The sequence below is a fragment of the Ursus americanus genome, chromosome 9 (assembly GCF_024610735.1).
Source record: "Ursus americanus isolate L20-20 chromosome 9, mUrsAme1.1.p, whole genome shotgun sequence".
NCBI lineage: Eukaryota > Metazoa > Chordata > Mammalia > Carnivora > Ursidae > Ursus > Ursus americanus.
Genome location: NC_142135.1, coordinates 19,447,862 through 19,462,869, shown reverse-complemented (window position 1 = coordinate 19,462,869; position 15,008 = coordinate 19,447,862). Strand labels below are relative to the sequence as shown.

The following is a 15,008-nucleotide window of genomic DNA, read 5'->3' as shown; positions in this document are numbered from 1 at the left end:
AATAGTTATTTTGAAATATATCCTTACTATTTTCAAAGTTGGGAATTCTATATATGGTATCACACTACACACTGTAACACAAAATAATCCATTTTCCAAAAATAACTTCAGTGGGCCAACACTGAATTTATTGGAATCTTGAAATAACTGCTGTTTAGGCCCTTCAACATCTGATCACATTCCCTCTTGCACTTAGACTCCAAGTCAACTGCACTGCTTTACAACTCGTGAACATCCCCTTGCTTTCCTCCATACTTTTGACACCGCTGCTTCTACTGAGAGAACTTTCCCCATCTCTACTGAAATCGTTCTCCCTAGCAAGGCCAGCTCAAACCCCGCCTATCCACAAGGCGTGCAGAGAGCTCTGTGGACAGGTACCTTATATACACACAGGAAGAGAAGGGGAACAAAGATATAAAAAGATACAAAGGTAGAATGGTCAATTTAAAAAGTTATTTATTAAACAAGTTAAACACAATTAAAAGTATATTTAAAAGTCCAACATTATTGGATCCCTTTGAATCATCTATTCCGGAAGAAATACTTTGTCAAACTAATGGTAAGAGAAACGATAAAAATAGAACAGGTATAAAAAACATTTTAAACAAACAAACAATAAAGCACATGGCAAACTCAGAAATAAAAACAAAAACACACAAACGATTTAGGTGAAACCAAAATGTTTCATATATTTTTAAATGTTTCTGGTATACTCACATGAGGGCTGACTTGTCTATGTCTGAGTTAGTAAACACCATATAAACACCTTTTTAGGGATCAGACTTTGTGTTATACAGAAATAATTTTAGATTATGTGTTGGGTGTGTAAACTGCCCAATTTAGCAAACATATTCTATATATGAACATATTCACTTATACTTAATGAAAAAAAGAACTTATAATTTAAACATCTTGATTTGAGAACTGTGGCTTTGAGAGTTCTATTAAATTCCAACATCATAATCCCCAAATGCACTATCAAAAATGCTATCCAAAAAAAATTTTTTTAAAAAAGAGCTGCTTCTGGAAATTTCAGTATTTCAGGGCAAAAGAAAATACCATGTATTCCTGTTCACAAATTCTGATGTTTAGCCTCTACGGTTAACACAAACAATACTGTGTAATACAGAAGATTCCTATAGAAAAGCCTCGGTCTTTTCTCAGTAGTTCCAAATAGTGTTATATAATATTTCACTGGAAATAGTAGTTTCACCACAAATCTGGCAGTAGCTTGTTTAAAACATAACTTTGCCCCATAACATCCATCAAAGACTTTAAAACATAATTGATTTTGGCAGTACACATGAAGACCATGATGTGAATGGGAATTGCCAGTGGATACGAGGGCCTTTATGAAGTTTGGTGTGAGTGTGTGTGTGTGTGTGTTCTAAGAAGGAAATGGGATGAAATGGTTTATTCAGAACTATAAAACATTTTTCTAATTAAATCTCAATTGCATAAATAACATAAATCAAATGTTTAGAACTTACATGGATTCTGAATTTCTATGAGAAAGGCAACTATTTTTTTGTCTGTTTCCTTTTATCATTCTTTACAGAGGACAAAGCTTTAGTTATATATATTCTTCTGGACACTGAGGCAAAGTCTCCTTTGTCCCCTTCTCAGTCTGAAAGAGAAGGAGAACGAATAGACCTGCCGCTGGCAGGGCTGGAGAAAGTGAAAGGCTCTTTGTCCTTCTCTTTACTATCATGCTTGTGCTTGTGCTTATGCTTATGTTTGTGCTTCTTTTTCTTCTTCTTGTGCTCATGGTGATGGTGGTGATGGTGGTCGCTGTGTTTGGAGGATGCAGATTCCTTAGTAAACACTGAGAGTGGAGCTGTTGCAACTGGATGCATACTCATCTCCAAAGGTGATTGTTCTTTACCTTCAAGATTAAAAACACCCAAATGAATTCCTGTTGATAACAAGGAAAGTGAAATGAAAGTAAGAGGGAGTTGACTGACAGTATAGAAAAGAGGGACTCGTAAGTATTTAACACGTCCATGGAAATAATTAGGTATGGGAGAAGTATCTAAATAAGACATTCCATTAGTCACACACAGATGAAGAGTTCAGCATTGTGACCAGGAAATGGAATATTTCAATTCTTACGGTTTATACCAATTACGACATATACCAGTGTGTTACCAAACCATATTTTAAAAGTTAGCATTTATGTTTTAAAGTACTATGAAATGATAATAATGATTACATGTGTATAAGTTAAGATCCACATTCATCCTTCAACTGCAGCTCCTTCATCTACAGCTTGACCCTAAGGTACTGGGCAGGGCAATGGCAGTACTTTATCTTTGCCACCCGAAGAACCACTTACACACACAGAAGCATGTTATATGCTAGTTACTGATAATGACAGCGTAGCAAAAATCACATTTCAATAGTTCCTCAAGGTAATTTCTTAGGAATAGATACGCAAAAGTGAACTCTTGAAGTAGATTCAGTGCACTTAAGAAAACCAGAAAAGGCAGTGAGTCTATAAAGGGAACATCTCTACTTAAAGACAAGAGTAGTGAAAAAAGAAAAGAAAGAGAAGAGAAGAGAAGAGAAGAGAAGAGAAGAGAAGAGAAGAGAAGAGAAGAGAAGAGAGAAAGAGAAAGAAAGAGAAAGAAAGAAAGGAAGAAAAAGAAAGAAAGAAAGAAAAGAAAGAAAGAAATAGGAGATCTGTGCTCTTGAACAGATTCTGCTGTTAATCTTCAGCATGCATTTTCTTTCTTTTTATCTCACCTAAAAAAAAAAATCGAATGTTTCAGAAAGTTCTTTCCACTTAACCTTCTATCAGTTCGGGAACCTACAGCAGTAGTCCTCAGACTCTAGTATACAACAATTTCTTGCTTCCTCCTGATGCTGCAATCCTTGGGCCACACCCCAAGGAAGACATCTCTCGGTAGGACTCTGGACTGATGGTACTGCTATACATGCAGCCAGCTAAGAAAGAAAGCCCGAGGATCACGTTAGATATCCACCTTTCTAAATCTGGGTGGTTACCAAATCTCGTTGGTTCTCACGCACAAATCTCTCTTTTATCTGCCCCTATGAATTCAGAGCACCTCACCTCATCTGAACAGTGTACTAGTCTTCCGTGAACTGGTTCCTAGGCATCAACTGTCTTATACTCAAATCCATATTTTACACGGCTGCCCAGAAGCTGATTTTGCCCCACGCGGGTCATCTGGCAATATCTGAAGACATCTTTGTTGTCACACCTGGGGTAGGACTGGAGGAAGAAGAGATATGGGCCTCCCAAGGGTAGAGCCTAGGGATGCACAGACACCACACCATGCAAAGGACAGCTCCTACAAAAAATTCTCATGCCCACAATGTTAACAGTGTTTAGGCTGGAAGACCTTGCTGCATAGTGATCGTCCTAAAAACAAAGCTACCCGTAATCATCTGCTTAAAAACTCAGCTGGTTCTAAAAACAACAAAAACAACAACAACAAAAAACCACTCAGTTGGTTCTACCAACAGAATAAAAGCCAAACTTCTTGGACTTAAATGCAGCAGTTTCTGAAAATACAGGTTTTATGCAAACTAGCTAAAAAAACAAGCTTTCCACTAAAATGGACTTTTAAAGTAAATTCTCAGCACTAATTTTGATCCAAACTAGCCCCAAACCATGCTTCTTACCAAAATAGACATCACCACAGAAGTTCTCTAAAAATCAGTTTCAGCAATGATTTCATTGACAGTTTACAATCTGTCCTGAACCAACCATTCCGGTCTTGTGTTCCCCTATCACCTTCTATGCACTCAAGGGTAGCCCGTCATTAACTGTGAATTTGTAAATGCTTCTTCCTATGCTTGAAATGCCCTTCCCTTATTTGTCTGACTCACAAATTCACTTAACAAGTAACAGGAACTATATGGGAACTGAGGACAATAGTGATGAACTGGACAGATCTCAGTCCTCCTGCCATTTACAAACTAGCTGAGAAGAAAGGATCTGAATAAGTACAAGCAAGTAATAAAAAGACAAACCCCAGAGTGAACCAGAAGCACAATAGGAGACTTAAATTAGTTGTGGAGGGATGAGAGGCAAACTTCTGCAAGGAAGTAATGTTTAAACGGTAACCTAGAGCACACAAAAGGGAAGGAAAACACATTTTAGACTCTTTAATAATTTAAAACTCAGCTCAAATGTCATTTCTTTAAGAAGTGTTCCCCAAACTGCCCAAGAAGAATTCATTCTTTCATGTTCCCACAACATAATACAGAAAGAAAATTACAGCACAGAGAACTTAAGTGACTTGCCCAAGGTGGCACCGGCAGGTCTGAGCTACAAACCCAAGAAGCCTGCGTCCAGCGTCTGTGCTCCTAACCACTCCGCCCAGCCGCACGCAGCCCAGCGCACCCTGCAGCACAGCTTTTTGTCTGTGAGTCTCTTTCATTCCACTTGGAGCATCTTGACAACAGGGAGCTCGTCTCTTTCATCTTTGTGTCCCAGTGTGTCACCCGGTATCTAGCACCCTGTCCATCTCACCTCCCTACCCCTGCCGAAGCTTGCTAAACGAATGAATGAATTCATACAACAGAAGTATCTCGTTCTGTTTCTTTTGGAGAGGATGTCCAGTGAATTTAGTCCAACTAAATGCAATCTGAAGGTCACAAATTTTGAAGGGAGTGGGATAAGCACAGAAACTATTATAGACCATTCATTCAACTAGTACTGACTGGCTACTGTACTTCTTTTGTGTCAGGCACTGTTCCAATATTTCAGGACAAATGAATAAATCTAAATTCTTGTCCTCACAGATTATTCATTATTCACTACAGAATTATAGTTTTATATTCATGATATTTTGGTAAAGATAACACTAATGATGATGCATTAGCTAATTACAGAGATTATTTACATACAGAGCAAGTTTAGGGCTCTGTATCTTTTGCAATAATTGGTACCAAGACAGTATTTGGAAAAATTTTGAGAGGTATCTGAATTAGAGTATCGGCCAAATACGCCACTGTTAAGATTTTAATTTAGATTTTAAATAAATTACGTGAGTATGTTCCCAATTCTACAAATATGAGAAAATAGGTCCATACACCTAAAAGGATACAGAGCCAGGTGATAAGGAGAAGTGATAAGAAACTTTAAAGTCTCATGAACAAATCCCTTCAGATCCTACCTCATGATTTAGTCAGTGTACAACAACAGACTGTGAGCTTTCCAACTGGCTGTCTGCACTATTAAGAGTCTGAGGTGCTCTTCTGCACTGAGAGAAGTTTCATCATCCTAAACACCTGCCAAGCTACTTGGATTGCAGAAAAACCAATAATTACATTGGAAACTGTACTTCCTACCAGAGGCAACTGCCAAATGGACAACCAAGTGTACTTGGGTACACTCTTTTCCAAAGAATACTTATAACCACTTCAAAATCCAATCTCTTGTCTAGTGGCCTTATACTTAGCATTAAAGATACACTGATTATAAATCTTGCATGTCTCTTGATTTGTATTCAGTCTATTAATAAGATGGATTAGCTAGATCCAAAGATAAAGGTTCTAGGAACAGGGCTCCTAGGACAAATGACTGATTTTGAGCTGGGCAGAATATTTACAAGATGAACCTGAAATATCTGGTATAATTGCAAGGAAGTTAAATTCTTCTCAACAGACCCAAGAGTCAACTTCTAAGAGGTTCTCATGGTCCAAAGATGGGACAATTTGAATAATGACAAGAACAATAACTAATGGACTGGAACTAATTAGTCACCATTGGAGGATGCTAGTTAGCCAACTCATTATTTGGGAAATTACTAAATAAAAAGAGGAGCCATTATCTTTCTCCTCCTGTATAATTTATACCACTGGGTTATAATAGATGAGAGGGACTTTCTTTATAGAAATAAGCCAGTTTATAAAAATGGAAAGATGAATTAGAATATCACCATCTTGCAGGACACCTGGGTGGCTCAGTTCATTGAATGTCTGACTCTTGATTTTGGCTCAGATCATGATCTCAGGGTTGTGAGATCGAGCCCCACATCAGGTTCCACGATCAGCAGGGAGTCTGTTTGAGATTTTCTATCTCTCCTTCTGTCCCTCCCTCCGCCTGCTCACAGGTGCACACACCCTCACTAAATAAATAAATAAATAAATAAATAAATAAATAAATAAATAAAATCTTAAAAAAAAAAAAAAAAGAATATCACCATCTTGCAACCCTCAGTGAAATAATGGATCTAGGCCTGAAACTTCTTAGTGGCTAATCTCATAAAAGAGTCAACTCTTAATCATAGGAAACAAACTGAGGGGTGCTGGAGGGAAGGTGGGTGGAGGGACGGGGTAACTGGGTGATAGGCATTAAGGATGGCACGTGATATAATGGGCCCTGGATATTATATAAGACTCATGAATCACTGAACTCTACATCTGAACTAATAATATATGTTAATTAATTGAATTTAAATCAAAAAATTGAAAATAATTAAAAATAAATCAAATCTAACTTCCACTATTTAACAAAACTAAAAACTAAAAAAAAAAAAAAAAAAAAAAAAAAAAGAGTCAACCAGACATTGTATGTTTCCAGATGGAAAAACACAACACCAGCTATAAACCTGAATACAATTAAGCTTCTATATCCAACTACAAGTTTACAAGAAATAAAGAGGACTCTAACACGTTAATTATACCATGGTGTAGAATCAGCAAAACACAGACTTGAAAACTACAGATCAAAACCCTGGTTTCTTTAACAAATACATTATAAAAGGAAGGAGAGAAAAAGGTAAACTTGAAACTTAAACTTAAAAAGATGTAAAGGACATATCAGCCAACTGCAATGTGTAGACCTTATGTGGATAATGATTCAAAAAATAAAGTGCTAAAAATACATATTAGAATAATGGCATAAGTCAAATGAAACTTAAACAGTGACTGGAAATTTAAAAATATGAAAAAAATTAATTTTTTAAAGTATAAGAATGTTACTGTGGTTATGACTTTTTAAAGTCCTCATCTTTTAGAGATATATACTGAGTAGTTCATGAATAAAGTGATGATACGTGGGATTTGTTTCAAAATAGTTCCTAAGGGTGGAAATGGTTAAGGATATAGATTACACAAGACTGACCATGAGCTGATCACTGCAGAAGCTGAGTAATGGATACACGGCAGTTCCTTATAGTATAAGGTCTGACTCCTTCACAGTTTTCCATAATAAAGTGTTTTTCAAAAAGGAGAAGTTAAGGCAGTTTGACACTATCCATGAAAATATTAAATGCCCATATTCTGTGATTTAGAACATTCGTTTCTAGAAATCTATCCCACAAATGTGTTCATGCATATGTGCAAAGACGCATATACAAAAATATTCACCAGAATAGTGTTTGTAACAGAACATCTGATAAAATGTTACTCTATCACCACCAGCAGCACCCTTTAGCTCTTAAGTTTTCACTTACTATAGACAATATATATTTCTGAGATTATTTAAGAAAGAACATGTGCACGTTGGGGGGGCAGAGGGAATGGGAGAGAGAATCTCAAGCAGATTCCCCGCTGAGCCAGACAACGCAGGGCTCAACCTCGCAACTCTGAGATCATGACCTGAAGCAAAATCAAGAGTCAGACGCTTAACCCACTGAGCCACCCAGGCCCCAGACAAAATACATTTTTTTGTTTGCCTAATCTCTCTCCTTCCTGGATACTTTTACCAGGTCTAAGCCAAGGTGATAAGAAAGTACACTTTCCTTCCCATGTGGAATTGTATTAACAGTCAGATTTGGGACACACAGGAGTTAACTTTCACACTAGCATGAGGTCAGGTTTAGAATCTCTACTGAGAAAAATGCATGTATTACCATCCCCATGGCACATTTACACATATAATTTCACATATCATTTCAGGGGTCTACAGATTCCTGGGAACTTGAGGCCCACCCAAGGTAAGGCACCACTCATTTTAAAGCTAAAGAAAGCCCTTTTAGTGACCTGAAATATAGGTCTCTAGGATAGATAGCACATAATATCAAAAAAAGATATATATATAATTCAGAATACTATATTTTCCTATTTCATGTTACATGAGAAGAACAAAACAAATGCTCCGTTTTGTTGTTCTATCCAACATAAAAGCTTTCCTAGAGGTCTAGTAAAATACACTACGGATAAGGATTTTAGCTGCAGTCAATTTAACAAATGCAAAATAAACCAAAGAGGTACTTAATATAAGGCTAATGTGGAAGCTTCTCAGCCCATCTGATTAAAGTGTTAGTAACAGTCAATAACCCGCTAATTCTCTTAAATTCATTCACATTAGGTAAATGTTTAAACTTAACACAAAACCTGCAGTTTTTATTAGGAAAAGTGTGAAGTCTGGTCTTTGGATTCTTTAGATCACTATAAAAAATAAAGGGTAAAATTATATCATTAAAATTTAAGTAAAAAAAATCAAAGTCTGTTTTTCATATTAGAGTTTCAAAAGAAAGAACTAGTACTCTCAAGATTATATATATAGTGGGAAAGACTTCATGCACTAGAACAGTGCTTTTCTGACTTATGCAAGAAGGTGTTACATAACACAGCAGCCCTAGCTAAGCAAAACTGCAGGAACTCTCCTTCTTTTCTTCCCCACAGAAACCACTAGGGATTTCCCTCTGCCCCTGTGCCTGTCACTCCTCCTCTGTGCTTCATCACCACAAGCCTTGTAGCAACTTGGGAGATAGACAGGCCGCATCAGGCAGCTGGGCAGCTGCAGTGGTGGACAGGACATGGGAGGCTGTAGGGCCTTCCCCCAAATGGCTTAACCTACCGCACATATCATCCCTAAAATATTCTTCTATCATACGCAAGGAAAGAGAAAACTGGAGGGAAAAAAGAACAAAAAGGAAACTATGACCTGTCCACTACTTAACAGTTTCCACTTCTTATTTTACCTATACACCCATTCGTTTTCTATCCACTCCCCCCCAAACAGATGATATCTGCAACACACTACAGTTCTCAATTATCATCTGGTTTGTTGGTTCTAAGGGAGCCATCTCAGAATTCACCTCGCCTCAAAGAAAGGAAGCAGGGCTTCCAATCTCAAAAGCCTTGGACCGAACGAGATAGCATAAATGAATAAGCACAATTCCAAGCATACCACAAAATGGAAGGCATATCCCTGCCTAAGAGGACCTCTCAGTTAACTCTTTTTCAAGAGAAGCTGGAAATCCAGATTTTTATGTGTAATTTCTTTTTAGTAAACTACTTCAAAAATTTTTGCAAGACTTCTATAGACCAAGTAAAAGATGCCTCAGTTGGATGTGCTGAATAAGGCTCCAAACAAGGCTCATTTGTGAACTCTAATCTAGAATCCCCTAGAGAATTAACCTCACACTGGTTCTATGCCTCCTCTCCTCAGCCCTCCACTCACAACCTCAGGCCAGGCTAGCCACCACCGCAAGAGACCCTGGCTCCTTCTGGGAGGCAGGAAGAGAGGAAGTGCCTGTTTTACTGTGAACTTTGAGTTAAGCTGAAGTTGTGCTTCTGACATTCCAAAAGATGGAGCTCTGAGTGCCCCTTCTCTCAAAAACATTGTTACACACAACGGCTAGATTTGATACTTTTATTCTTCATGTATGGTATAAATTAAAAGGGATTTTAACTTTGTTGGCTAGTTTGAGTTACCTATCAAATGTAATGATGTGTTTATGGGAAAACCATGTTTAGAATTCCAAAATAAATACATATACAAATCATCTTCTGGAACACTATCATTTGTAAAATGAAGGTTTTCTAAATTCTAATAATATCACTATTGAATTTGAAGACTTGCTCACTGGACACAGGGTACCGAATAGCATAAACACATTTAAAGAAAATTACGAAGGCACATTAAAAATATATTCACAATTAAGTTTTACAGATCAGTCCAAATAATATACTGGTATACATTTGCCTCATGACATAAAAAGATCCTAGCAACCAAAGCTAAAATTTTAATACTTTCCTATTCCCCACCATTAGCCCTGTATCTCCTCCCCAGTCTCCCCACATGATGTCGTGAGAACTACAAGACTGTAAAGAGAGATTCCACAAAAAAGTAGATGGGTTTTTTAAAGCAATATCGTACTATGACACAGGCATATTAGTGGGCACAAATAGGTGTTAACTCTGTAGGTTAGTGTGCCACAATACCAAAAAAAAAAAAAAAAAAAAAAAAAATTCAGATTCTTTTCCGGCATAGGAATTCATTCAATAGGCAGAAACACCACTCTCAAACTATATCAAGAGGTCTGAAATACTCTGAGCTTCATCGTTTTTAAAAATGTGGGAAATTTTTCATGTCTAGTAAAATTTTAATAAGTTTAATGGTAATAAAACAAAATTACACCAAAATAAAAAATGAAACCAAGAGAATACAAAACTGGCAAGGCCAAGAAATGTGAAAATTCATTTTTCAAAGTAAGTGATAAGGTCTCCAGCTGATTTCTTTCTGAAATAAATTCTCTACGAATCTATCAGAGTAAATGCATAGAGCAGCGCACAGAGAGATATAAGAAAGCAACAGTCTGGGGTCTCAATACCAAAATATTTTTTTTTTTTTAAGATTTTTTTTATTTATTTGACAGAGATAGAGACAGCCAGCGAGAGAGGGAACACAAGCAGGGGGAGTGGGAGAGGAAGAAGCAGGCTCATAGCAGAAGAGCCTGATGTGGGGCTCGATCCCACAGCGCCGGGATCACGCCCTGAGCTGAAGGCAGACGCCTAACCACTGTGCCACCCAGGCACCCCACAATACCAAAATATTCTGAGATGCTGCTTTGGTTTGAATTAATCACAGTTGATCCTTAAGCTCTTCAAATCTATAAACAAACACTTTTGTTTGTATTATAAAAACATGGTTTATATAAGCAAAATCGATCTGTTGGAATCTTAAAATCTGACTAATGATTTCTGGAAAAACTATTCCTTAAAAATGATTTTGCTTATGTATCTTGTTTTTCACTCCCTGTTCCTCCAAAACTTGAGGACTGAATCTTTGCTCAACAGCACTGAATGCTTACTCGTTAATTAGATTACAATCTTTTTTTTTGTAAGCACCTAAGAACGGAGTAAGCAGAAGACAATGTAAAATGGAATAGGTAACAAATACATCTGAACTATTCTTCAAAAACTTAAGCCCAATTAGTATTTAATAACTGAAAAGACAGAACATCTTAGTTTTCTAGTATGGTATCTAGTCTTCAGGATTGACCGTGGATGACCAATCGTAAAACTTTCAGGGGGAGAGGGGAAGGAGAAGTGGTTGACTTTTGCATTTTGTAAAAGTACGAAAGGTACAGATTTGACGGTGTCTACTGAAGTTGGCATTTTTAATGTTATAATATTCTAAGAAAAATCACTGCAAGAAAAGAACAATGGGTATTTTTAAATGGCATATTGAGGGATGGTTTTCTCCCCCTTTCTACTCTTTTCTCATTTCCAAGTTTCATAAAATAGGAATGCACTATTTTCAAATAGTAAAAAGTCTAGTTTAAAATATTCTTAGGGGCGCCTGGGTGGCTCAGTCGGTTAAATGACCAACTCAGCTTAGATCTTGATCTCAAGGTCGTGAGTTCAAGCCCCACCTTGGGCTCCATGCTGGGTGCACAGCCTACTTAAAACTAAATAAATAAAATATTCTTTATGTTAGATAATACAAAGTCAATGTGTTGCAAGAAAAGCAAGTCCCTATATCTATATTTTTCATGTATTTTTTTAAGTCAATAAACTTTACAAAGTTTGCAGATTTGTTCTTGAGCAAAATATAATAATATTAATAATAATTTCACCTGTTCCTTTCCGTGCGAGTTCCATACTCCACTGGGGTTTTGTGGTCGGTGTGCCATCGCAGACCGATGAGTGCTGGGGTATTAAAGCAGATCGGGAGCTAGCTGGCCGATATTTAGAGAGCCCTAAAATGCCAAAGAAGAGGGAAAAGAGGTTTTTATTCCTTGGTTTACCAAAAGAAGAAAAAAGCCTGGCATGTTTTTATAAGTTAACCTTAAAACCAGAAGCAGTTCAATAGAATTCTAATAATAAAAAGAATACTACTAACTACTAAAGAGCCCATTTGATTTTAATCCTTTGTCATGGTTCCTATATGCTTAAGTCTAAGAACAACACACCTTCAAGAAAGACAGTGACGTGTGACTGGCCTGCTAAATATATAAACTGGATTCTACATTTGAGGTAGAAACCATATTTTATATTATGTATGTGGAATTTTGCATATAGTAAGTTCCCCTGCTCCCCTGAAAATTTGTTAATAAATTCCATTATAATACTTACTCAACAAATAGGTCAAAACAACGTAGGGGTTACAGAAGATATTTCAAACAGGAATTTAATGGCATAAAGTGAACAGCATTATAGGAGCTATCAGGAGACCTAGGTTCTGATTCCAAATCATCAACAAATTAGATAATTCAGGTGAGACATTTAACTCATTGTGTCTCAATTCCTTCATTTGTCACATGGAAAAGTTCTAAGGTCAGTCTAGCCCTGAGTTAGCTATTACTTGAGTGCGTCATTTAGGGCAAGGGATCTAATCTCTCTCTCTTAAGTTTATTTATCTGTAAAATGGACTGAACAGATAAATAATTGTTAAGATCTCTTACGATTAGAAAAGCCAAAGAATTCATGACCTTTCAGTTTTCAAATGTATTTTAGGCTCATAGTCTACCTGAAGCCAGTTCTCAAATTCTACTAGCTTATCCTAGATTACTAAATAGTGACAAATAATTTAGGTCTCAAAACCAGAATTTAATAAAAAGCAGACCAAGGTGGGTAAGGGGGACTTTGCACAGATATAACAAGTTTAAAAGAAAGGAAAAAAGAAAAAAAAATATTCAAAAACACAACCAGTATGGGGTATAAATAAATACTCTCTTTTTTTCTAATAAAAAGAAAACAAGAACAATACCCAGGGGGAAAAAAAAGAGAAGAAAAGAAAAACAGTCATATTCCCAATAAAAAATGCATTATAAGGTGAACTTGAGGGTGCCTGGCTGGCTCAGTCAGTAAAGCATGTGACTCTTGATCTTGGTATCATGAGTTCAAGCCCACGCTGGGCATAGAGATAACTTTAAAAAAACTAAACTTGATTTATCATTTATAAATAATAAGTATCTTCTAAGTTATCACACTGGTTACAAAACAGTACTATGCAATAAAAATGATAAAGGATAAATGAAAATTAATAAATTACACCTTACATATCAACAGGAATGAACTTTAGAAGCATAACACTGACTGAAAAAAGTCATATTGGTATCATACCATTTTCATAAAATTTAAAAAAAAGTGCAAGGAAATCCTGTATTTATGTGGTACACTATGAAGAAAAGCAACAGAATGATTAAGAAAAAGTAAAAAAGGAAACTGCAGATAGTATTTACTTGTAGTGCAAAAGCAGGTGAATAGAACCAGGAAGAGGCACAGAGGGAATGGCCCTGGCATGGAGCCTAAGACACAAGTTAGAGTGGAGAGCAGGTTCACTGATATTTATTTTATTATTATATTTCACACCTTACATGCAAGTTACATCAATGCTTTATTCCTGAAAATTATAAAATGGTGGTGACATAAACTAGATATTAACTCTTTAAAAGCATATTATGGCACACTATATCAAGAACTGTGAAAATCTTCTGAAGGTAAGTATCTCATAATACAGTTAAAATTAATCTTTTCACCAATAATATATTTTGGGAAATTTAGCCTAAGAATATAATTTGACAAAAAAGAAACAAAAGCTTTTGTATGAAGATATTCAGTGCTGAATTACCTGTAATTAAAAAAAAAAAATACTTGAAACAACCTAAATACCTACCAACAAGAAAAAATAAGGTATATTACAGCATATCAACTCAATACTGTCTCAGGTACTATTTGCAAAAGGAAAGATTATGATATGTTTGACAGATGCATGCAAAAATCTATGATATAATACTATGTGAAACAGGCAGGCAAAAAGAGAAAGTGGTGTTGTGGGAGGCATTAACTTCAGTCAAAGTTTAAAATTATGGTTACATTATTAAATAGAAAACAGACCCAGGGGGCACCTGGGTGGCTCAATCGATTGAGCGTCTGCCTTCAGCTTGGGTCATGATCCCGGGGTCCTGGGATCGAGTCCCATGAAAACAGATCTAGTATTTTATTTTGAGGTTAAGTCCACCACAAAAAAAAAAAAGGAAAACAAACAAACAAACAAACAAAAACCCTTAAAGCTACTGGTAGGAATCTGTTGAATGAATTAAAAAAACAAACAAACCCAGAAGTATGCCAAATACTTAAAAAGGACCAAAATAAAACACAATTTTAAAAAATCCTTTAAAACATTTTATTCCTTTGCTAATATGCATTATAATCTGATACAATCTAGTATTTTATACTAGCTACTTATAAACTTTATAGTTGTTCACTTGGAAATAAAGCAACAGAACAGCAGTACCATGAGAGAACTCTCTTCATCACCTCCTGACTGCTGTATACTAATCCTACCTGGAGTCGATGGCCTTTCAAGCATGTTCAAATGATGGGAAATAAACGCCTGGCTATCATGAACAGTGTCCATGTCAATTTCCTCCTCATCTTGAGAATTTGAAAACTAAAACACATACACAAAACAAAGGAGAAAAAGAGCAATTACATCGCTTTACGTTTGGATCTTAGCTCTTAGGAAAGGTAGCAGAGAGGCCACAGAACATACCCCCACATTTTAAAAAGAAAAGTAGTCTTTTTCTCAAAAAGTACTAAGAGTAAGAAAAGATTAAATGGTTCAGCCTCCAAAAGAAGCTGAATGGATATTACTGGAAATGAAATAGCAACTAAAATCTACTCCTGTGTTGTGGGGAGAGGGAGTGAGCCGTAGTAGACTACACACACATAGTTCCTCCCCCAAACAGAGAAGAAGTATGTGATAATAGAAGTTAAATAATCAGATGGAAGATCTTAAATGGACATTTGGGTTCTTTTATGATTCAGTCTGCCCCATCTGTTCCTGCTAAGGA

At 36.4% G+C, this 15,008-nt stretch overlaps 1 protein-coding gene across 4 annotated transcripts in view; it reads right to left on the bottom strand.

The window, feature by feature from the left end:
* Positions 1-439: 439 nt before the first annotated feature.
* Positions 440-15,008, bottom strand: part of TAF2 (TATA-box binding protein associated factor 2) — an 88,371-nt gene continuing 73,802 nt past the window's right edge. For 2 of the 4 annotated variants that reach the window (XM_045805737.2, XM_045805739.2), the window contains 3 exons: positions 14,500-14,605; positions 11,787-11,909; positions 440-1,915 (listed from right to left, as the gene is read on the bottom strand). In XM_045805737.2, the coding sequence (XP_045661693.1) occupies positions 1,623-1,915; positions 11,787-11,909; positions 14,500-14,605 (522 nt within the window). In that variant the 3' untranslated portion in view covers positions 440-1,622. The remainder of the gene's footprint in view (positions 1,916-11,786; positions 11,910-14,499; positions 14,606-15,008) is intronic. The other 2 variants (XM_045805738.2, XM_045805740.2) reach the window with 1 other exon arrangement.